At 51.3% G+C, this 25,678-nt stretch overlaps 2 protein-coding genes and 1 non-coding gene across 4 annotated transcripts in view; 2 read left to right on the top strand and 1 right to left on the bottom strand.

Moving 5' to 3' along the window:
- The window catches only part of IP6K2 (inositol hexakisphosphate kinase 2), a 28,358-nt gene extending 11,268 nt beyond the window's left edge, over positions 1-17,090 (top strand). Inside the window, exons 2-6 of the mRNA XM_007446167.1 lie at positions 8,114-8,441; positions 10,329-10,551; positions 11,791-11,966; positions 15,695-15,870; positions 16,317-17,090. Coding sequence (XP_007446229.1) covers positions 8,240-8,441; positions 10,329-10,551; positions 11,791-11,966; positions 15,695-15,870; positions 16,317-16,817 — 1,278 coding nt within the window. The 5' untranslated portion in view covers positions 8,114-8,239 and the 3' untranslated portion in view covers positions 16,818-17,090. The remainder of the gene's footprint in view (positions 1-8,113; positions 8,442-10,328; positions 10,552-11,790; positions 11,967-15,694; positions 15,871-16,316) is intronic.
- TRNAG-CCC (transfer RNA glycine (anticodon CCC)) lies at positions 15,361-15,433 on the bottom strand. The gene has a single exon. It is a non-coding gene; the product is annotated as a tRNA-Gly (tRNA).
- Positions 17,091-19,123: 2,033 nt separating the features above from the next.
- The window catches only part of NCKIPSD (NCK interacting protein with SH3 domain), a 10,138-nt gene continuing 3,583 nt past the window's right edge, over positions 19,124-25,678 (top strand). Inside the window, exons 1-10 of one of the 2 annotated variants that reach the window (XM_007446166.1) lie at positions 19,124-19,294; positions 21,847-21,956; positions 22,183-22,387; positions 22,558-22,648; positions 22,902-23,392; positions 24,649-24,819; positions 24,963-25,049; positions 25,138-25,276; positions 25,360-25,440; positions 25,644-25,671. In XM_007446166.1, coding sequence (XP_007446228.1) covers positions 19,124-19,294; positions 21,847-21,956; positions 22,183-22,387; positions 22,558-22,648; positions 22,902-23,392; positions 24,649-24,819; positions 24,963-25,049; positions 25,138-25,276; positions 25,360-25,440; positions 25,644-25,671 — 1,574 coding nt within the window. Of the gene's footprint in view, positions 19,295-21,846; positions 21,957-22,182; positions 22,388-22,536; positions 22,649-22,901; positions 23,393-24,648; positions 24,820-24,962; positions 25,050-25,137; positions 25,277-25,359; positions 25,441-25,643; positions 25,672-25,678 lie in introns of both variants that reach the window. The other variant, XM_007446165.1, reaches the window with a different exon arrangement.

The following is a 25,678-nucleotide window of genomic DNA, read 5'->3' as shown; positions in this document are numbered from 1 at the left end:
TCCCTACATTTCTGAGCAGCATATTGACTGCCTCATTCTATGACAGCAGTGTCATAATTTTTCTATAAAAAGGTCACATAGGGACTTCCCTGGCGGTCCAGTGGTTAGGACTCTGCGCTTCCATTGCAAGGGACACAGGTTCGATCCCTGGTCAGGGAACTAATATCCCGCATGCCGCACATCGCAGCCAAAAAATTTTAAAATAAAATAAATAATAAAATAAAAAGGTCACATAGTCACTACTCTAGGGTGGTTAATTGTCATCTGCTTTCCATAAATTTATTTCATTTGTTAGCTGTCATTTAAATTTATTGTAGGATAACACCTGTTACAATTTTTTAAATTTATTTTTTTTTAAATATTTATATATTTATTTATTTATTTGTCTGTATCAGGTCTTAGTTGCGGCATGCAGGATCTTAGTTAACCAACCAGGGATTGAACCCCTTTACCTGCATTGGAAGGCAGATTCTTTTTTTTTTTTTTTTAATTAATTAATTAATTTGGCTGCGTTGGGTCTTCATTGCTGCGTGGGCTTTCTCGTTGTGGCGAGCAGGGGCTACTCTTCATTGTGGTGCATGGGCTTCTCATTCTCTTGTTGTGGAGCACAGGCTCTAGGCTCACGGGCTCAGTAGTTGTGGCTCCTGGGCTCTAGAGTGCAGGCTCAGTAGTTGTGGCGCACGGGTTTCGTTGCTCTGCGGCATGTGGGATCTTCCCGGACCAGGGCTCAAACCGATGTCCCCTGCACTGACAGGTGGATTCTTAACCACCGCACCACCAGGGAAGTCTTGGAAGGCGGATTCATAATCACTGGACCACCAGGGAAGTCCCATCTGCTTTCTGTTATTGACAACTTAGAACAGTTTCTTTCAGCCTCACAGTTCATCATATGTCATGTAAATTTTTAGGGTTGTCATCAAATTTGGGAAACGTGTGTCAAGTTTTTTTCATATATCAACTGTGAGACTTCAAGACATTCAACATTTTTTTTATACAGTGACTCCAGGGCCTTGGGAGGGGGTGGGCAGCCATGACCCCTGTGAGTAGCTGGTATTTTTGTTTTTAGGGTTTTTCGGTGCATAGTAAAATGAACATAACATAAAATTTACCATTTTAACCACTTCTGAGTGTACAATTTAGTGGCAAAGCTGGAACTTTTTGCCAGTCTTTTCCTCTGTAAGTCTTATGACATAGTTCAGCTAATATCATAGATTATACAATTTTGTATCTTCCTTTTTTTTTTGGCTGCCCCACATGGCTTGCAGGATCTTAGTTCCCTGACCAGGGATCCAACCTGGGCCCCGGCAGTAAAAGCATGGAGTCCTAACCACTGGACCACTGGACCACTAGGGAATTCCCTAGTGGAATTCTTTTAATTTTAGTGCTTCTTTTAATTGAAGAGCATATCAGATTGTTTTAAAAATGTAAAAGTGATAAACAGTGTTTTCTAGTATCCTAATAGTCTATCATAACACTTTCGTATTGCTGGATGTGGAGGTGAGTGCGTTCATGTTGGGGTATAAGAGATGTCCTGCCAGGACCTGATTTTTATGGAGCAGTGGTGGGAGTTTTCCTGGGGTTGGTGGTAGTTTGATGCCATATACCCATGACCCAAATGGGTCAGTCTGGTCAGCCACCTTCCTTGGTGCCTCCCACAAGGCAAACATTAATAGCTTTCTTCTTCCTTCCTGGCTTTATTTTGCTAAATCTCCTTTTGGTGTATTCATTTTGTCACCAGGGATTGTGCCTTATCTGTTGCCCAGCTTTTCTAGAAGTCTAGACAATGGAGGGGATAATTTTTCTCCTGCACTGTCTTGCAGAGATACCTTGTTTGAAGCTGGATGGCAGACCCACCAGCATTGCTGAAAAGGCCTTCAGCAAATACTCAGCACCAACCCCATGGCCTTTCTTTGCTTTGCCTGCAAAAGATGGGGATAATTCTCTTTCAGTGATAACTTAGCAACCTGAAAGCCTTGGGTGTTTGGGATGTCAACTCAATACTAACACAGAATTTCTGAATGCTAACTAGTATATTTGTTTTAAACTATGATAGGATTTTAATCTTCTCGTATCCACATTTTAAAAGTTTATTCTTCAGTGACCATTCTTCTGCCTGATTTTCTACAAGAGAGAATTTTCCAAGAGGTTGGTTGTCATTAGATTAAGAGTTTAGGCTTTGTTTACATGAAATGTTTCCACACCAGCAGGACCCAGATGAGTATTCAGGTGCAGGGTCCTTCATTTATACTCCCCAGTTAGTGCAGAGTTAATAAAGTGGGAGATTATAAATGCAAAATTAATACCCAGCCGATGCTCAGAATGCATTTTGTAAAGTGTGTGGCATGCCGCTTTTTAACGATTGTACTCCCTGTGCAGTTGGTGTGGGTTTGGATAATTGCAGTGGGTGCCTTTTGAGTTCTCTGTTGATCTGTGTGCAGCAGGTATTCATAACACAGTAGTGATTTGAGGCACATCCTGTGGAGTGCTTACTCGGTGCTGGTGCTCCTCTGGGCTCTGGAGATTCAGCAGTAAACAGAGCAGTCAGAAATGTCTGACCGGGGGCTTCCCTGGTGGCGCGGTGGTTGAGAGTCCGCCTGCCTATGCAGGGGACACGGGTTCGTGCCCTGGTCCGGGAAGATTCCACGTGCCGCAGAGTGGCTGGGCCCGTGAGCCATGGCCGCGGAGCCTGTGTGTCCGGAGCCTGTGCTCCGCGGCGGGAGGGGCCGCAGCGGTGAGAGGCCCGTGTACCGCAAACAAACAAACAAACAACAACAACAAAAAATGTCTGACCTTACGGACTTTTTTTTTCTGGTGGGGCAGGGTGGAGGAGACAGAAAATAAACAGGACAAATAAAACGTATAGTATGTTAGGTGGTGATAAGTGCTGAGGAGAAAATAAAGCATGGTTGTGTAAGGAATGTGGATGGGGAGATATGGCACTTTTAGATGGGGTGGCTAAAGAAGACTTCATTAAAGGTGATATTTGCATAGAGCTGAAGGAGGTACAAGAGTGAGCCCGGGAGATATCTGGGGAAAAGTGCACCAAGCAGAGGGAATGGCAAGGACAGAGACCCTAAGGTAGGTATGTTTCAAGCATGTTTGAGAAATAACAAGAAAGCCAGTATAATTGGAGCAGATTTGCTGTTGATTTTTCTTTTGTGATGGGTGTTTTACTGAAAGGCTTATTGGACCATTATGCTTCTGTTCTTCTCCTTTGTGTGTAAAGTATGCTTTTGCTTTGGCTTTACAAGAATTTTAAAAGATAACTGGAACTTCGCTGGTGGAGCAGTGGTTAAGAATCTGCCTGCCAATGCAGGGGACATGGGTTTGAGCCCTGGTCCGGGAAGATCCCACATGCCGCGGAGCAAATAAGCCCTCAAGCCACAACTGCTGAGCCCGTGTGCCACAACTACTGAAGCCTGCGTGCCTAGAGCCCATGCTCTGCAACAATAGAAGCCCCCACAATGAGAAGCCCGCACAGCACAATGCAGAGTAGCCCCCGCTCGCCGCAACTAGAGAAAGCCCGCGTGCAGGAATGAAGACCCAACACAGCCAAAAATAAATAAATAAAATAAATTTATTTTTTAAAAAACCCTATTTAACAGCTAATATGATCTTTTAATTACAGTCTTTTCTGATTATTAAAATAATTTGTACTTATGAAACTTTTGTAAATTAAAGAAAAAATTCAAGCTGTTTATTGAAATATAATTTGTATACAATAAGATTCATTGATTTTACTTATTTATTTTAATTAATTTATTTGTTTTTTATTTTTGGCTGTGTTGCGTCGTCATTGCTGTGCGCGGGCTTTCTCTAGTTATGAGCAGGGGTTACTTTTCTTTGCGGTGCACGGGCTTATTGTCGTGGCTTCTCTTGTTGCGGAGCATGGGCTCCAGGCGTGCAGGCTTCAATAGTTGTGGTACGTGGGCTCAGTAGTGTGGCTTGAGGCCTCAGTAGTTGTGGCTTGCGGGCTCTAGAGCACAGGCTCAGTAGTTTTGGCACACGGGCTTAGTTGCTCTGCGACATGTGGGATCTTCCCAGGCCAGGGCTCAAACCCATGTCCCTTGCATTGGCAGGTGGCTTCTTAACCACTGCGCTACCAGGGAAGCCCCAAGATTTATTGATTTTAAGTCTATAATTTGATGAGTTTTGACAAATTTATGCAGCCATGTAATCACTGTTCCAGTCACAGCATAGAACATTTTCATTATCCCTAAAGTTCTCTTGGACCTCTTTGCAGTCAGTCCTATTCCCCTACCTCTGCCCCCTGGCAACTGCTTATCTACCTTCTGCTATTACAGTTTTGCTTTTTCTTGAATGTCGTATAAATGGAATCACACAGTATATAGTCTTTTGTGATTGGCTTTTTTCAATTAACATAATGTGGTTTTTTTTGGTTTTTTTTTTGCGGTACGCGGGCTTCTCACCGCTGTGGCCTCTCCTGTTGTGGAGCACAGGCTCCGGACGTGCAGACTCAGCGGCCATGGCCCACGGGCCCAGCCGCTCCACAGCATGTGGGATCTTCCCGGACCAGGGCACGAACCCGCGTCCCCTGCATTGGCAGTCGGACTCTCAACCACTGCGCCACCAGGGAAGCCCAACGTAATGCTTTTGTGATTAATCTTCGTTGTTGCTATATACATACATTCCTTTTATTGCTGAATAATATTCCATTATATGGATACACCACAGTTTGTTTATTCATTCACCCATTTGATGGACATTTGGGTTGTTCCCACCTTTTGGCTATGGTGAATAGTGCTGCTGTGAACATTTGTGTACAAGTCTTTATGTGGACATTTGTTTTCATTTCTTTTAGGTAAATACCTGTGAGTAGGATTACTGGGTCATATAATAAGTATATGTCTAACTTAATAAGAAACTGCCAAACTGTTTTCCAAGATGGCTGTACTTCTTTTATTCATACCAGCAACGTTTGAGAATTCCAGTGACGGACCCTGGTGGTATAGTCATGGGTTGTGTATGGATGTGTGCAGATGTGGGCAGTGGCTCTGGGCTCATGGAGAGGAGGTGCAGATGGTCAAGGTTATTCATCCACCATTGGGCTAGTGTGCTTCACACCATCTCCTGTGACTGCCCAACCCTGGGGCTTTTCTTGAGGCAGAGTAAGTAGCCCCAGCAGAGCCCATTTGTAGCCTCATTAACCACATTCTAGATGTGTGAGCTAAGGGCCCAGGGCTTTTCGTGAGTCATAGTTGTTTTATTTGCAATATTTTGTAAGTTAAGACTATTAAGGCATTGTTTCCAGCAGATCCTTAAACTAATTTGATAGATTTAGGGGGATGGGCTATGGGGGAAATCTGTGTCTTGTCCTAGGATGAATCATGTTCTGTGTTTCTTACCTATCAATAGTTTCATGGACAAACGTGAGGCAATTTGGAAAGCTAAAATAGATGCTAAATCTGAAGCCAGTGTTTTATGGTTATTCCCTATCTCACTAGATTCAGGGTCCACACATCACATGGACTTCTCAGTAACCATTAATATTCTAGGATTCCTGGGAAACTGAGCCTTAGGCCTCAGATGTTTAAAAACCTTTAAGAGATCCAACTGCTCAAACCACATGTGGAACAGAAAAAGAGTAGCAGTGAAACAGAGCAGGTGCTTTGGGCATTTTTCTTTCTTCTGACCAGGCTGAAGCCACTAGAGAAGAAGCTGATCTGGGGTGTAATCCTTGGGAAGTTGATCCTTCATTTTACCACAGGGATAGGGTCTGTAAGGGACCCTAGAACAAAAGCTGCATTTCTTTGTCTGAAGCCCCAAATGTAAGAAGTATGTTGTATAGAGAAGCCATAGTTATCTTCACATTGAGAGATTGAACATAATTGAAATCAAAGAATCACAAAACAGGACTTAACCTTATTATGTGCAATGCAATGATTTTTACTGTTTTTTCCTATTTGATTAAAACAAACTGCTGGTTACTACTCACTAATTTGATTACACCACCCACAGAGTAGAGATCTACCCCAGGCCTCTCCTCCTCATTTTACAGACCAGAAAACTGGAACCCAAAGGGAGCAGGGACTTGGAATCTTCCTCCAAGCAATTGAATGGCAGAACTGGGACTAGAATCTGGCTCCACCTCACTACAGGATCAGTTTTCTCCCTAATTCTACCATTTAGGAGTTTCCTCTGTCAACAGGCTTGGCACAGGCGAGAAAGGGCCTTATTTTCCTTACCTAAGATGATTCTTCTCCGGGGAGCAATGTCCTATGGACTGCCAGAGTTGGGTGCTGGTGGGAGGGTTGGCAAGGTTCCGTGTCAAGGTTCCAGCAGCTAATGAACACACGGGAGACCTGGGAGAAGGAGGTATAGACCCTCACTAGGCACCAGCACCTCCTTCTCCTCTTGGCTCTCAACCACTGTGCCATCAGGGAAGCCCTGTCCCATATACTTCTAAGTGCTATACCAAGGCAGATGTGCCAGAGACCTTGGGCCCCAGAGGCAGCCGTGTGGGGGCATCCAACAGATTGAGGTTCATTTGGAAACTGTGGCTTCTTGTCCCTAGCCCTGGATGAGTTTCCTCAGCTCCCAGAATCAGCTTCATTGTTTCCAACAGGGAGAGAGGTGTCTACCTCATAGAAAGTATCCTGAGGACCATATGAAGTAAGTTCCTATAGTGAGCCTAGCATAGACTGGTGTGCTTTACCCACCTTAGAGGACAGTGGGCAAATCTCCAGCCAACCCATTCTCACCACCACCATCTCAGTTGGAGTCATGGGAGTTGGAGGAGTTCCCAGTAAGAAACCTGTACAGATACTGAAATGTAGCCCAAGCCCCGTTAGTAGTGCTAGTGGCAACTGTGTAGTCTGTAAATTATAGACAGAAAACAGAAGGAGGTTCACAGACCCTGAAACGGTCCACAGGCGCATAGAGGTGTGCTTTGCTGAGATCCAGTGTGCTTGGGGATCTGAAGTCAGGTCTAAGTTTCTGGATCTCAGTGAATGAGACCCCTGAGTGCCCCAAGAATGCAGCTTTGGTTTAAAGGTGTGCCCCAGCTTTTGGAGATCTGGATAGAATGGATAAAAATAGTTGGTGACCTAGAACACTGTGTATCTTTTTAAAAGGAGTTAGCCAGCCTCGATCAGTTGTTTTTCGATACAGACGTTAATCATTAAAGCTAGGCCCAAGCTCCACTGCTAATAAGGTTAATGGGGCTTGTCTTTGGCCTTGAGCAGGGAAGTGTGTGCACCCTGGGGGAGTAAATCTTACTAGATGGTATGTAAGTAGGTTTTCCCTTTAAACGCATTTTATAAAAACATAATTAACGGGGCATCCCTGGTGGCGCAGTGGTTGAGAGTCCACCTGCTGATGCAGGGGACACGGGTTCGTGCCCCGGTCCCGGAAGATCCCACATGCTGTGGAGTGGCTAGGCCGGTGAGCCATGGCTGCTGAGCCTGTGCGTCCGGAGCCTGTGCTCCGCAACGGGAGAGGCCACAACAGTGAGAGGCCCGCATACCGCAAAAAAAAAAAATTAACGACCAAGAGTGAACCCTAATGTAAACTGTGGTGCTGTATCAGTTTAGATTCATCATCATATGTAACAAGTGTACCACTCTGATGGATATTGATAATGGAGGAGGCTGTCCATGCATATGTGGGGCAGATGGGAAATTTCTGTATTTTCTCAATTTTGCCATGAACCTAAAACTGCTCTAAAAAAATAAAGTCTATTAAAATATATTTATATAATTAATGGAGGGACTTGGATATAAATTACTGTAAGTTTAACAATTTTATTAGAAAATGGTAAGATTTAATCAGAATATTAGGTTTGAAATTGTGATTTTACCTAAAATCACAATTTCGTCGTCGTGGCTTCGCGGTAGTGGCTTTCTAACGCCTGGTGGGGTGACTGGGGCTGTTTAGGGGTCCCGCAACCAGCCCCTGCCAGTCGGCTTCGGCCCGCGGGGGAGAGCTCTGGCTGCTTGTTTCTGTGGGAGGAGGCGGGGCCGAAGTGGGCGGCGTGGGCGGGACCCCGCGGGAGCTCAGGCTGTTTTGTCTTTATGCTGGAAGAGGAGGGCTAGCGCCTCAGAGGCGGTTCCTGGCCCTTTCCAACTCCGTTGTTACTCTTTGCTTCCGGCAGAGCGTCCTGGCCCACGCAACCGAGGAGCTGAGGCCAGACAGACGGACGCACGGGCAGACGACAGAGGACGCGCTGGCCGCTGCACCCCGCTGCCTCCCCCTTCTCCCTGCTGCCTGCACCTGGAGGATGAGCCCAGCCTTCAGGGCTATGGACGTGGAGCCCCGCGCCAAGGGCATCCTGCTGGAGCCCTTTGTCCACCAGGTCGGGGGGCACTCGTGCGTGCTCCGCTTCAACGAGACGACCCTGTGCAAGCCTCTGGTCCCGAGGGAGCACCAGTTCTACGAGACCCTCCCTGCGGAGATGCGCAAATTCACTCCCCAGTACAAAGGTGAGCCCCCAGCTGCTGTAGGGGTCGCCAGCGCCTGGCAAGGACATGCAAGGCGTCGCGGCCAAGGAAAGCCCAGGCAGCCATCCCCGGAGCCCTCACCCCTCCCACTCACTCTGTGTTTTCCCTCCTCTTGGCCCTCCGCCCAGCACCTCACACCCTCAGTTTTCAAGTCCCGGTAAGATTGCTCAATTCTGTTTTGTTTTGTGGGTTTGTTTTGAGTTTATTTTTGGTGGAAGTGTAGTTGTGTTTTATGTTCAGGTGTCTCTTTATCTCGGTAACCCATAGTCCCCCATGAGGAGACATCCGGGGAAGACTGGGAGAATTTTACCCAGAATACTTGCCGCCTCCTTTTTGTCCTCCGGGAAACCAGAAGCCCTGTTGATTAGGTAGGCTGGGAGCAGAGTTGAGTCAGATGGAATGCAGGAGTGGGAGGCTTGTGCTGATTAGCTGAAGCCCTTTGCTATTACGGAATGTCCCCGAAATGGCTATATTACGGCAACCCTTTGATTCACATGTGGTGACTCTTTCTTCCTTTTTATAATGCATTTTGGTGGGGGTGGGGGGGAATCAGCAGCCAACAGCATGGTGTGGTCTTTCCTGGGGAGGGCGGAGATCCTTTGTAAATCAGGAAGAATCCATTAAGGAAATTAATTTTAAAGTTGCATTACCTGGTTATGCAAAAGACTCTTGAACAACTTGGGTTCTTCTGGAACTGTTGAAACATGCTCTTTGAAGACAGAATGTACTGGGCGTCTCTCTTTGCACTCTGAATATGCATGTGTGTTGCGGTCGGGGTGGGGGAGTCGGGGGCCCTCACTTGGTCCTTCTCTGTTGTTTTTTCCAGGACAAAGCCAAAGGCCCCTTGTTAGCTGGCTGCCCTGCCCCCATTTTTTCCCCTGGTTCTTTTCCCATGGCCACAGGAAAATGTGGTCCCCTGAATTCCCCACCCCGGCTCCTCTGCGCCCAGAGCCAGGTACCACCTCAGAAGTGTCGTCTCTCTGAGCACGCATTCCCCTGCAGCAAGGACTGAGCAAATTGAGTGATCCCAGGCCACAGAGGCTTGGGAGGAAAGGTGTTCAGCCAGTCGGCTGTAAGGCGCTCGTCGGCACCTGCTGAAACACTCTCACCTGACAGCCCCCTCCTCAAAGACTGTCTAATTACACATGGCAGGTTCTAGAGACTCGGGGAAAGCTGCTTTCAAGGCCACTACGCATCTGTGCTCCCAGCCCAACCCTATTTGCCTTGTGTTCATTTTGTTCTTTTGTGACATGAGACTGCAAAGACCAATAAAGCAATATATTCAAGAAGGGCAAAAGGCTTGGGGTGCCCAGTGGGGGGCGCTGCAAGAAGCCTTTGCTAGGGTGTCTTTTGTGCTGTGTGGTTTGTTTCGTTTGCTCCTTTATTTTGTTTTGCTTGCCCAGTCTTCCCGTTGGATGCTTCTTACCCCTCAGGCAAATCTCTGTTCAGGCTCTGCTTTAAAGCAAGCCTCAAGGCTGTTGGAATTTCTGTTTAGGGCCTTAAAAATTCCCACAAGATATAAAGAGCAAATGTTTTTACGTCTCTCTTAGGATTAGAAGAATTACATAAAAATTAATAAACATTTTCAATGATGGAAAAATGTGTCTTGTAATTCTTTGGCTTTTGCCTTGTTGAGTGCATCAGAGAGGAAGACTCTCAGCCATGTTTGCTCCTTAATTGCTTGTCTTGTATGGTGTCATCTTTTCTAGATGTTTTGATGTTTGTTAGGTTTGCAGATGAGTTTGGGGCCTCTGGCAACATAGAGACTAAGGAACAGGGTAAGAAAAAAATAAATGTTACAATCATGTTATTTGTAACACATCTTCCTGTGGAATTAAAAGTCCTCTCTGTTCCTCACCCTTCTTCCAGGTGTGGTATCTGTGCGCTTTGAAGAAGATGAAGACAGGAACTTGTGTTTAATAGCATATCCATTAAAAGGGGACCATGGAACTATGGACAGTGTAGATAACTCAGACTGTGAACCAAAAAGTAAGCTGCTAAGGTGGACGAACAAAAAACATCACGTCCTAGAAACAGAAAAGATCCCTAAGGACTGGGTGCGGCAGCACCGGAAGGAGGAGAAGATGAAGAGGTGGGTATAGACTGAGAGGAGACTGAGCTCCGTGGGAGAGGAGGGATCTCAGTTACAGCCCAGTCCCCTAGGGCTAAGGACTCACACTATGGACTTATTAGTAGGTACCTCGTCACTCAGTCGTCAGTTCCCACATGGTGTGCCCAGCTTCTCTTTAATTGACTCTGAGTTATGTCATGCCATTTCGGGTAAAACACTGTAGTGGCAGCTGTAAAAAAGTTCCAGTCACTCACTCCTCCTTCATCTGCCCTGTGCCAGGCCATATGTGGCATCCTGGGGATGTAGCAGTGACCCAGACAGAAGCCATTCCATCACCTCAGGTTGTTCACTGATAGTGGGAGACAGAATGGTCAGTTGGGCATCCCCAAATCTTGGGGATCCCCGTAGGCAGAGCGCTCCAAGTGCCACACCTTGGCAGAGCTTGTGAAAAGATAAATTATATATATATTAAAAACGTAGCTAAGTAGGTTGACTTATTCTCATGGAATTTCAGTCTCCAGCATTCTGAGTCAGGGAACCTGGATGTTCCAGAAGCCAGGGGGTGTACTGCCTAGAAGAAGAGGGCAGTGAAGGCTGCCTTGCAGGGTGCAGGCTGGGGGCAGAGGTTGTTCTTTCATCGAAGGTTTTCCTTACTGTAGAAAAACAGTGAGCTGACACCACCACCCCCTTTTTTTTTTTTTTTTTTTCCTTGCGTTATGCGGGCCTCTCACTGTTGTGGCCTCTCCCATTTGCGGAGCACAGGCTCCGGACGCGCAGGCTCAGCGGCCATGGCTCACGGGCCCAGCCGCTCCGCGGCATGTGGGATCTTCCTGAAACGGGGCACGAACCCGCGTCTCCTGCATCGGCAGGCGGACTCTCAAGCACTGCGCCACCAGGGAAGCCCACCCCCTTTTTTTTTAAATCAGCGGTCTTGGGACTTCTCTGGGGGTTCAGTGGTTAAGACTCTGCACTCCCAATGCACGGGTTTGATCCCTGGTTGGGGAACTAAGATTCTGCATGCTGCGCAGCCTAAAACGTTAAAAAAAAAAAGAAAATAAATAAAGATTAAAGTTTCTAAATCAATCAATCAACTGTTGAGGTATAATATACTATGGTAAATGAAGTGTTTACTGTGTACACTAAAACAACCACCACATCAAGGTATGAAACTTCCTATCACTCCAGAAAGTTCCTTCATGCCTTTTTGCCCCTGAGTTTTGATAAGACATTATGATTTACTGGCTCCTTGTCTCTTTATAGCCATAAGTTAGAAGAAGAATTTGAGTGGCTGAAGAAATCTGAAGTCTTGTACTACAGTGTAGAGAAAAAGGGGAATGTCAGTTCCCAGCTTAAACACTACAACCCTTGGAGCATGAAGTGTCACCAGCAACAGTTACAGAGAATGAAGGAGAATGCAAAACATCGGAACCAGTACAGTATCCTTTGTTCATAGGGCATCTCTGCCTTGGGGAGAAGGGAGGGCAAGTGAGAGGAGACCCTACGAGCTTGGAGAGAGAAATTGAATTTTTTTTTAGTCATGGTTGTGCTAGGACACCCTACGTGGTAACTGTGGGCAGATATTACTTCCCTCAGGGCCAAAGCCTGGTCTGGGAGTGCAGGTGCTGGGGAGGGAGTCTGATGGGTTCCTGGGGGTCTGGGGCACCTCATGGAGGGACCAACCTGCACCCGGGGGGCTTTAGCCTGGAGTGCAAGGATCTGGTTCGTGTTTTCAGACTTCTACAGAAGTCCCCAAATAGTGCTTAACTGCCAGGGTCTGCGGTGGGGTAGGACTGACCTTTCAGGCTGGTTCACCAGGTTAGCACATGAAGAAAACACAGGGTCCTTTCTTTTTTTTGGAGTCAGGGAACCTGGATGTACCAGATAGAATAATGCATTGAGCCTCGAAGTACCAGTCACCAAGGCTCAGCAGTTGGTTAACCCAGTCGTGTCAGTCTTCTGTCATGACTGTCTCTATACACCCAGCAGCCCCCAGCTGAACACTCTCTGAAGCAAGTGTCAGATATTTCATTTCATCTGTATACACCTCAGCATGTATCTCTGAAAGATAAAGGTATTTTAAAACATTAATACCATTATTACTCCTTGAAAAGTGGACAGTAATTCCTTACTATCAAATATCTAATCTGTGACCCCATTTTCCTAATTGTCTCATAAATATTTTTGTTGATAATTTGCTTGAATGGGGCTCCAAATGAGGTTCACACATTGCATTTCGTTGAAATGTTTAAGTCTTTTAAAATACCCTTTCTGGTTTTTCTTCTTGGAAATTTCTTGTCAAAGAAACTGGGTCTTCTAGAGTTTCCCACCATCTGGATTTTACTGAATACATCCTGTGGTGTCTTTTATACGTTTCTCTTTCCCCTCTGTTTCCATTGAGTTGATAATTTTATCTACAAGCTTGATCAGATTCAGGTTCAGTTTTGGGGGGGTGGGGGCAGGAATCCCTCAGAGATGGTATTGTAGCTGTCCATTGGGAAGCACAGTGTTTTGTTGTCTTTCTCTTTTGTATTGCAGTTGCCTTAGAGCCATTTTTTCATTAGGTGATTTTCTTATTTTGTCATTCCTTTTTCATTCATTAGCTGGAATCCTTCTGTAAAGAGAAACTCTTCCTCATCAACTATATGCTTATCCTGAGGTATAGTTCATATAGGAAAGGCAGGTTAAGAGTTTATTTTCCTTTGTTTACTAGATTTAGAATAAAGAGATGGTTTCTTAACACCCTCCAAAGGTGACCAGTGAGGTTTTCAGCATTGTTATGAACCCATGAATTTAAACATATTTGACGTGTTTTAGTCCATTGCAGTTATCTTTACTGATGCTCAAATTGTCCCATGCTTGGCAAGTGGGAGCCTTTCAAAATAGGCTCCTGAGTCATTTTGACACAATCACAATAGTCTCTGATGGCTGTCTTTCCCATATGAAGAACTGGTACAGGCTCGTGTATATTTCATACTCCAGATGTGAATTCAGTCATTCTTCTACACCAGGGGTTGCAAACTTTTTCAGTAAACGGCCAGTGAATATTTTACGCTTTGCAGGCCGTACACTGACTGCATCACAACTCTGCCATTTGTACCCTGAAAGCAGCCATAGATGATAATGTAAATGAATGAATGTGGCTGTATTCCAATAAAACTCTATTTATGGTCACTGAGATTTGAATTTCATTCAATTTTCATGTGTCATGAAGTATTACATACAGTTTTTTTTTAATTCTTATTTTTACTATGATTTTTTTAACATCTTTATTGGAGTATAATTGCTTTACAATGGTGTGTTAGTTTCTGCTTTATAACAGTGAATCAGCTATACATATACATATATCCCCATATTTCCTCTCTCTTGCATCTCCCTCCCACTCTCCCTGTCCCACCCCATACAGTTTTTGACCTCTTAGAAATATAAGAATAGGGCTTCCCTCGTAGTGCAGTGGTTAAGAATCCGCCTGACAATGCAGGGGACATGGGTTCAAGCCCTGGTCCAGGAAGGTCCCGCATGCCACGGAGCAACTAAGCCCGTGTGCTACAACTACTGAGCCTGTGCTCTAGAGCCCACAAGCCGCAACTACTGAGCCTACATGCCACAACTACCAAAGCCCACATGCCACAACTACCAAAGCCCACGCACCTAGATCCCGTGCTCCGCAACAAGAGAAGGTGCTGCAGTGAGAAGCTGGTGCACAACAACAAAAAGTAGCCCCCATTAGCCACAACTAGAGAAAGCCTGTGCACAGCAACAAAGACCCAACACAGCCATAAATAAGTAAATAAGTAAATGAATGAATGAATGAATGAATTAAAAAATATATAAGGGCTTCCCTGGTGGCGCAGTGGTTGAGAGTCCGCCTGCCGATGCAGGGGACACGGGTTCGTGCTCCGGTCCGGGAAGATCCCACGTGCCGCGGAGCGGCTAGGCGCGTGAGCCATGGCCGCTGAGCCTGCGCGTCCGGAGCCTGTGCTCTGCAATGGGAGAGGCCACAACAGTGAGAGGCCCGCGAACCGCGCGTGCGTGCACACTCACACACACACACACACACAAAATATATATATATATATGTAAGAACCAATGGACCTCCCTGGTGGCACAGTGGTTAAAAATCTGCCTGCCAATGCAGCGGGCACGGGTTCGAGCCCTGGTCCGGGAAGATGCCACACAGCACGGAGCAACTAAGCCCGTGCACCACAGCTACTGAGCCTGTGGTCTAGAGCCTGTGAGGCCCAACTACTGAGCCCTTGTGCCACAACGACTAAAGCCCATGCGCCTAGAGCCTGTGCTCCGCAACAAGAGAAGCCACTGCAATGAGAAGCCCACGCGCCGCAGCAAAGAGTAGCCCCCGCTCACCGCAACTAGAGAAAGCCTGCACGCAGCAGCAAAGACACAACACGGCCAAAAAAAAAGATGTAAGAACCATTCATTCCTAGCTTACAGGTTATACAACAGTGAGTGAGCAGGGGGTCATGGTTCACTGGCCCTGCTCTAGGAGCACTGGTCTGGGCACTAGGGGAGCTCATACATCCGGTCATTGTTTCTAGATCTTTTCAGTGCCCATGTCTGGGAAATACATACTTATTTTAAAGAGAAAACTTTTCATGAGTTCATACTGATATTTCTAGTTCATATTTAAGACTAGGATTTACTGAATTTATTTGATGTTCTGTTTGTAATTTAGGACATTTCTGTTTTTGTTTTGTTTTGCTATTTGTGTCACTTTAAAATATTTATTTATGGATGCTTTGGGTCTTAGTTGCAGCATGTGGGATCTTTTTAGTTGTGGCATGCGAACCCTAAGTTGCCGCATGTGGAATCTAGTTCCCTGACCAGGGATCGAACCTGGGCCCCCTGCATTGGGAGTGCTGAGTCTTAGCCACTGGACCACCGGGGAAGTCCCTAGGACAGTATGTTTTGGACCGTGGTCCCACACCTTGCTGAGTTCAGGGAATGATGTGTGTGTCTCCCAGGCTGTTCTCAGGCCAGTTCCCTGACAAGAATTGAAGGTGTCTTTCAGCCTTCTAGCCTGGGCTGCCTGCATGGGAGATATAGCAGGATCTCTGGGGCACTGTGTGCAGGCCTTGTACCCTGGGAATGCCAAGGCCCCGTGGAGCAGCATCTTTTCATTAGAGGGGCATTGTCCTTAACCACTCAGAATTTATCTTACTGGAGAACCTGACTTCCCGTTATGAGGTGCCTTGTGTCCTGGACCTCAAGATGGGTACGCGCCAGCATGGTGACGATGCTTCAGAGGAGAAGGCAGCCAACCAGATCCGCAAATGCCAGCAGAGCACGTCTGCTGTCATTGGTGTGCGCGTATGTGGCATGCAGGTGAGAGGAGTGCAGGTGCGTGGTGTGGGCTGGCTGGGGCATCCAGGAGCTGCCATTCTCCCATCGTGGCATAGTCCCATTTTCTCAAAAGATTCCAGATTTGAATGAACCTGCCACTTTCTGGTTAGAAAAGGAAGCATGCATGCATGGGTAATCGTCTCTGGGGCTGGCCTGGTTGGCTGAGTCCAGAGGCTGTGGACAGGAGGGGGAGAAAGGCAAAAAAGTTAGGCCCTCTCCACCAACACATACATTGAGCAGGGGGCTGGTGATGGAACCCGGGTTAGAGGGCTGTATCCTGAGTGGGTGTTGATTGGCAAGGACAGTGTCTCTTGTGATACTTAACAAGTTAAAGGATCTGATCCAGGGCTGTTATATCGCTGCCACTCCCCAGGGTCTAGGCCCTGAGATGGCTGTCAGCATCTTACCTGCTGGTCTCCCTCCCACAGGTATACCAGGCAGGCAGTGGGCAGCTCATGTTCATGAACAAGTACCACGGCCGGAAGCTGTCCGTGCAGGGCTTCAAGGAGGCACTTTTCCAGTTTTTCCACAACGGGCGGTACCTGCGCCGCGAGCTCCTGGGCCCTGTGCTTAGGAAGCTGACTGAACTCAAGTCCGTGTTGGAGCGACAAGAATCCTACCGCTTCTATTCAAGCTCCCTGCTGGTCATTTATGATGGCAAGGAGCGGCCTGAAGTGGCCCTGGACTCAGATGCTGAGGACTTGGAGGACCTGTCAGAGGAGTCAGCTGACGAGTCGGCTGGTGCCTATGCCTACAAGCCCATCGGCACCAGCTCGGTGGACGTGCGCATGATCGATTTCGCACACACCACTTGCAGGCTGTATGGTGAGGACAGTGTGGTACATGAGGGCCAGGATGCTGGCTATATCTTTGGGCTCCAGAGCCTGATAGACATTGTCACAGAGATAAGTGAGGAAAGTGGGGAGTGAACTTGCTGGCTGCAGCAGTACCTGAGAGACTCTCTGTGTCCCAGGCACAGCTGTGCTGCGTCGGGGAGGAGGCCAGTATGGCCAGGCGGTGGCCCCTGCAGCCTGGAGCTGATGCGCAGAGGCCTCCATGAGTCCCAGCCTGAGCCAGCCCCAACCACTCTCGGAGTCTTTATTTATTTTAACTCTCTCTCCAACATTCCACATTTGATGATGCAGATACCTCTTTCTTCCCTGAGTGTAAATGTTCTAATACAAATCTTTTTGTTAATTGTACACAGTGCTGCTGTCGTTCTTGCCCAAGGATAGGCAGCCAGCCCCCCTTCCAAACCTCAGAAACATCACATATGCCATGACCTCCACCCTGGCCCAGCAATGTATTCCTTCCAGTGACCCCATCCCATGGACCGTAAAGTCACCATAGCCTCTTGGCTTAGTCCTCAGTCCCTTAACCGAGCACCCACACACATAACCGTAAATGGGTCCCTCTGGGATCTGTGCTGGTCTGTCCCAGCACCCCTTATGCAGAGAACTATACTTGACTGTTGATACAGGTCTTTCCCTGCCCTCGTGTAGCTTAAGCCAAAGTTGGGCAGCAGGTGTGCCAAACCTTGGGTCCAGCTCCTGTGCCACTGGTAGCAGCTAATTGGCTGGACATTGTGATGTCAGACATCCTGGAGTCAATACTGGGGCCTCAGGAAGCCACCAGGCTTTGGTCTGTTGGCAGCCATTGGCTCTGTGGTCAAGGTCTTAGGAGGTCCCAGAAGGTGGGTGGCTTGATGGGAGGGGTTGTTCAGAGCAGTGTGGTCCTCTTGGCCACACCACCTGTCACCACTCCTACCCAGCCCTGGACCCCACTGCAACCACGCTAGTGTCATCCTTCATGTGGCTTCAGCCAGGGCAGCCCCTAAGAGAGCTACTTGTGCTCTGTGCTAGGACGGTTTCACGGAGAGGTGTGGCAAGAGGTCTTGAACTGCAGACCCAGACACCAGGGAGAAGGACACAGAACCAGTGCTAAGAAGGTAGGGTCTGGATGTCCAGTTTTAGCAGCCCCACCCCTTGCCTTGCCTGAACCTCCTAGCACCTCCTCTCCAAGGTCCACTATGCCTGTATCCACTACGTCCAAAAACAGGCCAACTGCATACACTGGCCTGGTTGTGCCTACAGCCCCTTCTCCCTGGGCCCAGGCTTCCAGAGGGGAATGTGGCTGGAGCAGCCCCTGGACAGGAATGGGAGGTCTCCAGGACCCTTAGGATCTCTCCCCGGGGTTTCTCCCTTCCCTCCTAGGACTTCAAAGACCTCACCAAGTCAGGGCTGACCGGAAGGTGGGCCAAACAAGCTCTTAAGGCCACATGGTGCCCCACTCCCCATCCTCCACCAGCCCTTCTGTCTGCTCTCAGAAGGAAGCATGAGAAATAAGATAACCTGGAGTTGTAAGTCCCCAAAGGCAACAGAACAGAGTGATGTGATAGCGATTGATAGGGGTGGGTGCCTGCGGACTTTATACTGTGAGGAAGGGAAGTGTGTCCCAGGCAGAGGAAACTATGCAAAGACCCACGTTACAGAGGACGAGAGAAGCTAGTAGCCGAAAAGAGGAGGTGGGGTGGGGAGCAAGGATGGGAGGACTTTGGACAGAGAAATGGCCCCCCGTGGTTTTTGTTTTTACCGTCCCCCCCTCACTCTTGCTCCCCGTTGCCCACCACTGGGGCGGTAAGCGGGGTCAGGAGGCCTAGAGACACCGAGCAGACCTGGGCCCCGCGGGCGCCTCCAAGTGTCTCAAGATCCAACAACGGGACTACCCTCACGGGGTCTCTGTCCTTATGTTAGTAGGTCAGGTCCCACTCCCCTGGGGTGGCAAGGACGCATGGGACTGTCAGCACAGGACAGAGGCTCTGTCTTTGGGCTGCGGGCGGAGCGCTCCTTCAGGAAGTAGGATGGGCCGCAGCACTAGGGCTTGGGCGGGTAAAGGGAGTGGAGGGCCGGGCGGGAAAGCTGGGTCTGGGGCTCTAGGTAGGGTGCTGGGGCAGGGAGTCGGGAGCTTGAAGACGCAGGAGTCCACGGAAGGGGCGGAAAGGGCAGCGGGTTCTCGGAGGCCGCGCCGGGCCGCACAGCCTGTGGACACCAGGGGGCGCCGCGCTTCTGCGCAGGAGCCGACACATCCTGGGGCGGGGCTGCGGCGGGCGGGCGGGCGCGCGCGCGCGCACGCACCGTGTGTCACGGGGCAGGGCGAGCGCGGTGAGGCGCTCCCGGCCTGGCGTCCCGGTTCCGCAGACCCTGCTGTCTCTCCTGACGCGGCCCGACTCACCCTCATGTACCGCGCGCTGTACGCGTTCCGCTCGGCGGAGCCCAACGCGCTGGCTTTCGCCGCGGGCGAGACATTCCTGGTTCTGGAGCGCAGCAGCGCGCACTGGTGGCTGGCGGCGCGGGCGCGCAGTGGCGAGACGGGCTACGTGCCGCCCGCCTACCTGCGCCGCCTGCAGGTGAGTGTGCCCCTCCCCGGCCCGGCCTCAGCCGTCCCTAGACTGAGCTCCAACATAGGCTCGCAGGACAGACCCCGGCACCCCAGGCCCGCCGGGACTTCCAGCAGATAAGTTTGAGAACCTGACCGTGAAACCCCAGAAGGACTGGGACCCTAAGAGCCCGCGCCCCCACCAAACACCAGGGCCTTGACAGCCAACTCTGAGGACTCAGATCTACCAAAAGCCCAGCTCTGGAACTGAGACTCCTCGGGATCCCAGAGCCATTGGGCCGCAACATCTGAACCTCCATCCGAATAGAATTAAAGAGTCAGTCCTGAGATTCCAGCACACCAAATTCTGAGCAGTTCCCCAGATCATTGAGACCCCAGAATTAATTGGCCCCTTCCTTGGATCACCAGGATCCCACACTTTTGCCTCCTTTTCCTCAGCTTCCACCACTGAGACCCGGGCAACCCTGGACACTGCCTGTTTCCCCACCATCTTCCATGCGTTTACACCCCCTCTCCCATTTGGACCTGAGAGCCATGGACACCCCCCTCCCCTAAATGACCCCCCAAGCCCTGAGACCTCAGTATCTTTTACTCTCCTGTACTCAGTCACCCCCTAAGCCTTTCCTAAGACACCTTCGTCAGTTCACTTTGAACCAGGGATCCCAGGCCCTGCTCACACTCCCTGGCACTACTCTCTTTCACAAGCCTCAGGCCCTGACTTTTCAGACTTTCTTTCTCTGAAGATGAGGGAGCTCCATCCCTCCTTGGCCCCCAGCCTGGGGTGGGGGCTGCTCCCATTGCAAGGAAATGAGACCTCCCCATGGCGTCCCCTGGTCTGGCTTTGGCCCCATTTCCTTCCAGTGGAGTCTGCAGCCCCAGTTCCTGTTTCCCCAAGAATAGTCCTGGTATGGGGGCTGGGATGTGTTGTCTCCAGCTGGTCTATTCTGATCAGAGGGGGAAGGAGGGCCTGGAGCCTCCAGGTCTGCCCTGTGCCAGACACCCCCGCCCCATCCTAGTCCATAGCCTTTAGGAAACATCCGTCCTAGCCCAGTTCAGGACAGAAATAACAGGATAAATTTGGAGATGTCATCTGGTCTTACCAGAGGGGATGGGCCCTGGTCCCTAAACCCTTGGCCTCATGGCATCTAGGACTGTCTGGGTAAGAGTGAGAGCCCTGGACACCAGGGCTGCTGGGTCCAGGGTGAGCATGTCAGACCCAGCCTCTCTGGAGCTGGGAGATTGTTGGAGGCCTCTGAGAAAAGTCCTGCCTCTTCCCCGAGGGCCCAAGAGGCCCCTCCCCTGCCTGGGCCACTGGGGCTGGGTGTTTGGGGAGGGCAGAGAGGCTACCATCTTGTCTATCTGTTGGTTTCTTGCTGCATATCTCTCTCTGCCTTCGTCTCCGTGGCTCTCTCTGTATCTCGGTGTCATTCTGACTCTCGGCTTGTGTGTGTTTCTTCCTCCGACTCTCTTTCCTTCTCTGTCTCCAAATCTCAATTTCTTTCTGCGTGTCTCCCTCTGCTTCTCTCTCTCTCCCTCCCTCCCTCTCTCTCTCTCTCTCTCCATCTTTCTTGCTTTCTGTGTATCATCTGTCTTTCTCTGTCCCCCTTTCTGTCTGCTGTCTCCTGCACTCTGACACGCCCCGTGCTACCTGGAGGGCTTTGTTCACCTCTGAGTCCATCTGTCTGTCCCCATCAGAGAAGCTTCTCAAACCCACTCTGGTGTGATGTCACCTTGGTTCTGAGGCTCCTATGCCTGATGGACCATGTGTGCCAGGGGCAGCGAAGGGTGGGAGTGGCTGGTCCCACAGCTGCCACCCCCTACTCTGTACCCCATGCCAGCCAGGCTGGGTAGATTGGACCCCTGTGTTGCTGCAGATGGCAACACAGAATCTGGGGCAGGGGCCAGGTCCTGCGCTCATGTCTGTCTTTTGCCACAGACACAGAACTGCTGCTTCCCAGTGCAGGTCTGGAGGATTCCTGGAACAGCTTGAGGGGATGGGGGCTGGCAGCAGGGGTGGAGAGAGGAGATCCCTTTGGCCTGTCCTCAGCTACCAGGGCCTACAGAAGGCTCTCTGAAGACAGGACCGTCCTGGAGTGTGACCTTGGTTTTGTGAAGGATCAGCGAGATCCAGAGTGATTTGTTAAGACTTCCAGACACTAGAGGCTCCCTGCTTGGCATCTCAGCCTGGGAGCTGAGCCAAGCCTGGGGATAGACTAAGTGTGTACTCCTGGCCTCAAACTGAGGGTCCATGGGCTGTGGTATTGCTCTAGACCCCAGGTTTTCGGCGACATCTTAGCTGAGAGCCTCACTGTGAGGTAAAATCCTGCGCGGGGCCCCAATATATAAAGCAGCAGCATGGGCCCTCCCCGTGGCCCAGCTCCCTGAGTGACGCAGTTTGAGAAGCCCATTTCATATTCTAGTTCAGCTTGCTGTGTTCACATCTGGCATTACAGGCTTTAGCTGTAGTGGTCCTTTGTCTGCCCCGGGCTCCATCCTGGGCTGGCTCTGGGCTCAGTACCTTACTTGGCCCCCAGGCCTAACTGCCCACCCCTGCCCCCACAGGGCCTGGAGCAGGATGTCCTCCAAGCCATTGACAGGGCCATTGAGGCTGTGCACAATGCAGCCATGCGGGATGGTGGCAAGTACAGCCTGGAGCAGCGCGGGATCCTCCAGTGAGTGGGGCGGGAGAACCGCCCAGTAAGCACCGTGGGGTGGGGTCCTTCAGTGAGTACTGGGGATGCCAGAGAGCAGTGTTGGTAGTGCAGAGTGGGGCGGAGCATGAGAGCGGTGGGAGGTTGGGGAGCCTGGGCTAGGGTGGGCCGCATCCCACGAGGAGCATGTGAGGACTTCGGGAGTCGTAAGGTAACTCCCCCAATAACCTCCCTGTCCCTCTCTCAGGAAGCTGATCCACCACCGGAAAGAGACCCTGTCCCGCAGAGGCCCCTCAGCCCCCAACCCTGCAGCTATGACCCCGTCCACCAGTGACCACCACCTGGATGCTGCTGCTGCCAGGCAGCCCAATGGGGTGTGTAGAGCTGGATTCGAGCGGCAGCACAGCCTGCCCAGTTCTGAGTATCTTGGGGCAGATGGAGGCCTCTACCAGGTACATGGTGAGAACATCCTGGGAAAGGGAGGTGGGTGGAGCTTAAGGCTTTGTCCAGAGGCGCCAGGGGTCCACTGGGGTCAGCGATGCCGCCCGGAACCATAGTCCTGCCCATGCCAAGCTCAGGGCTAGCCAGGTCATACCCTCAGATCCCACTTCTGTCCTCCCAGATCCCACCACAGCCTCGCCGAGCAGCACCCGCCACGCCACCCCCACCTGTGAAGCGCCGAGACCGCGAGGCCTTAGTGGCCTCGGGGAGTGGTGAGAAGGCGGGGTTGGGGGACTGGGGGGGCACCCTGTACTTGGAATGGTTACTCTGCCTATGTCAGGGAACTGGGGGCTCCAGGCTTGGGGGGAAGACAGGGCACGTGTCGGGGCAATTGGGGGTTCTGGGCTTGGTGGGAGGGTCTGGCATAGGAACTAGGCCCTGTACTGGGGGGCGGGGGCTCTGGGCTTGGAGGGGTTGGGGCCCCCAGGGGGCTGCCCTGGCACAGCATCCCCTCTCTGCCTACAGGCGGCTGCAACACCACACCCTCTGGGGGCAGTTCTGTGTCCAGCGGCTCCTCTGTCAGCAGCACCTCCCTTGACACACTCTATACCGGCTCCAGCTCATCGGAGCCAGGCCCCAGCTGCTCACCCACGCCCCCACCTGTGCCCCGCCGAGGCACGCATACCACTGTGTCCCAAGCTCAGCCCCCTCCCTCCAAGGTGCTAAACTCGGAGCCCCCTACAGAGGAGGTAGCAGTTGATACAGCCCCAGCCCCTGATGAGCTGGAAGCCCTGGGTGCACTGAGCCTGGGGACCACAGAAGAGAAGGCGCTGGCTGAGACTGCTGTGCCCAGGACCATTGGGGCAGAGCTGATGGAGCTCGTGCGGAGGAACACCGGCCTGAGCCACGAGCTGTGCCGAGTGGCCATTGGCGTCGTGGTGGGTCACATCCAGGCCTCAGTGCCGGCCAGCTCACCTATCATGGAGCAGGTCCTCCTCTCACTGGTAGAGGGCAAGGTGAGGGTGGGCAACAGGGCCAGGGGCCTCCCCATCCTGGGGCCGCCCTACAGCCCCTGCCCCTTCCCCACCCTCACACTGTGTCCAGCCTTTACCTCACAGGTCTTTGTTGAGCTCTAGCTCTTGGCTTCCTTGTGCTGGGTGCTGGGGACATTTGGGCTGATCCCTGAAGGAGAAAGGGAGGAAGAGTATTCCAGGCAGAGGCTCAGGCTGGACGGGGGCCACGAGGCAGGACTGAGCTTGGCTCACAGGAAGAAGTGGAACAAGGCCAGCATGGCTGGAACACAGAGGGTGAGGGAGGGAGCAAGTGGTGTGGTTGGAGGTGAGACCTGGGGCAGGTGACAGATGAGACAGCCGTGGGTGGCCAGGAGTTCTCTCAGGCTGCAGGGAAGGAATGGACATAAGGCATGAGAGAGGGCAGTGCCATGCTGGCCTTGTCAGTGGAGAGCAGTGGGTGCTTCGAGAGCTATGATGGAGGCCTGAGTGCTGACTGAGATGTGAATGAGGGGTGTGTGGATCATGGGCGGGTGGGATCCTTTGCCAAGGTTGGGGCACTGGTCAGGGAGCAGGATTGGGGGGCATGAGCCAAGTCTACACGGTGGGAGCCAGATGGGCCAGAGGTCTCTCCTTAGGGCTCCATGGCTCCTGCAGCTCTGGTTTGGGGTGTGGGGAGCAGTGAGTCAGTGGGCTTGCCTATGCTGGGACACTGGATCAAGAGGAACACAGCAGGTGGGTAGATGACAGGCCTGTCCCACTTTGTGTAGAATCAGGGCGTGGAGTCTCAGTCACATTCAGGTGGTGAGGAGTTGGTGGCCTTCCTCATGGAGGATGTTTATCCAGGTCTGGGACAGGAGGCAAGTTGTTGGAGAACACCCCACGGATGTGTCTCATGCAGAATCCTGTCCCAGACGGTTGTTAAGACTTGGGGGCAGTGGACTTAACTTGGGGAGGGGGTATAGAACTGGGTCAGTGTCCCTGGCGGCCTCGATGTTGGGGGATGGGCTGTGGGAGCAGGTCTTTTGTGGGAGCTTGATGGGAGCAGTGGGGAGGAGGGAAGAGAACTGGGGGCTGGTCCCCTCACCCTTCCTGGGACGACACTGGCTCCAGGCAGCTCTGGTAGGTGAGGCTGGGGCCCCCTGCCTGACACTGGCCTGGAGCTCATGCCATGACCTCAGGGTCTAGGTTGAACTCCAGGCCTTGTGGGCCTCCTGGAGATGGTGTGGGGCAAATGTGCTGAGCCAGACCTCTTCCTCCAGGACCTGAGCACTGCCCTGCCCTCAGGGCAGGTCTGCCACGACCAGCAGCGGCTGGAGGTGATCTTTGCAGACCTGGCCCGGCGGAAGGATGACGCACAGCAGCGCAGCTGGGCCCTGTATGAGGACGAGGGTGTCATCCGCTGCTACCTGGAGGAGCTGCTGCACATTCTGGTGCGGGCTGGGTGCCCCCAGGTGTCCCCCACCCCTGCCCCATCCCTCCCCAGTGCTCGGGAGTCTCCCCTGCTCGTCCTCAGCTCACTCACATGTGGCCACCTCACACTGAGTGACTCCATCACACTTCGTCCTCCCCACAGACGGATGCAGACCCTGAAGTTTGCAAGAAAATGTGCAAGAGGAATGAGTTCGAGTCTGTCCTGGCCTTGGTGGCCTATTACCAAATGGTGTGTGGGAAACAGAGGGGAGGGGGCACAGAGGGACCTGGGTAGAGGTGGGGGTTCCAGGCATTGAGCACACAGGGTCCCCTGCCAGGAGCACCGGGTGTCGCTGCGGCTGCTGCTCCTCAAATGCTTCGGTGCCATGTGCAGCCTGGACGCAGCCATCATCTCCACACTAGTGTCATCTGTGCTGCCTGTGGAGCTGGCGCGGGACATGCAGACAGACACGCAGGGTGAGTGAGGGGCAGCTTCCTGCCAGCTGGGGAGGTTCCCGCCATCTGGGGGGGCTCTGACCGCCTGCTTTGCTCCCCCGCAGACCATCAGAAACTCTGTTACTCCGCCCTCATTCTGGCCATGGTCTTCTCCATGGGGGAGGCAGTGCCCTATGCACACTATGGTAAGAAGGCAGGTCACTGACCAGCGGACCACAGGGAGCCCACAGCCCGCTGGAGGTGGGGCCCATGGCCCAAGGGGCTGGGCACCCACTGACCGTAGTCTGACTGAATGTCTCCAGGGCTCACAGAAACCCAGGGAGGCTGGTGGTGTGGGGGGGTGTGACGGGGTCTGGGGGCTGCAGACTTCCACGTGCCCCTCTCCCAGAGCACTTGGGCACACCCTTCGCCCAGTTCCTGCTG

The sequence above is a fragment of the Lipotes vexillifer genome, unplaced genomic scaffold (genome assembly GCF_000442215.2).
Source record: "Lipotes vexillifer unplaced genomic scaffold, Lipotes_vexillifer_v1.1 scaffold491, whole genome shotgun sequence".
Classification (NCBI taxonomy): domain Eukaryota; kingdom Metazoa; phylum Chordata; class Mammalia; order Artiodactyla; family Lipotidae; genus Lipotes; species Lipotes vexillifer.
Note: the sequence above shows the minus strand (reverse complement) of the source record. Positions and strands in the feature narration are given on the sequence as shown.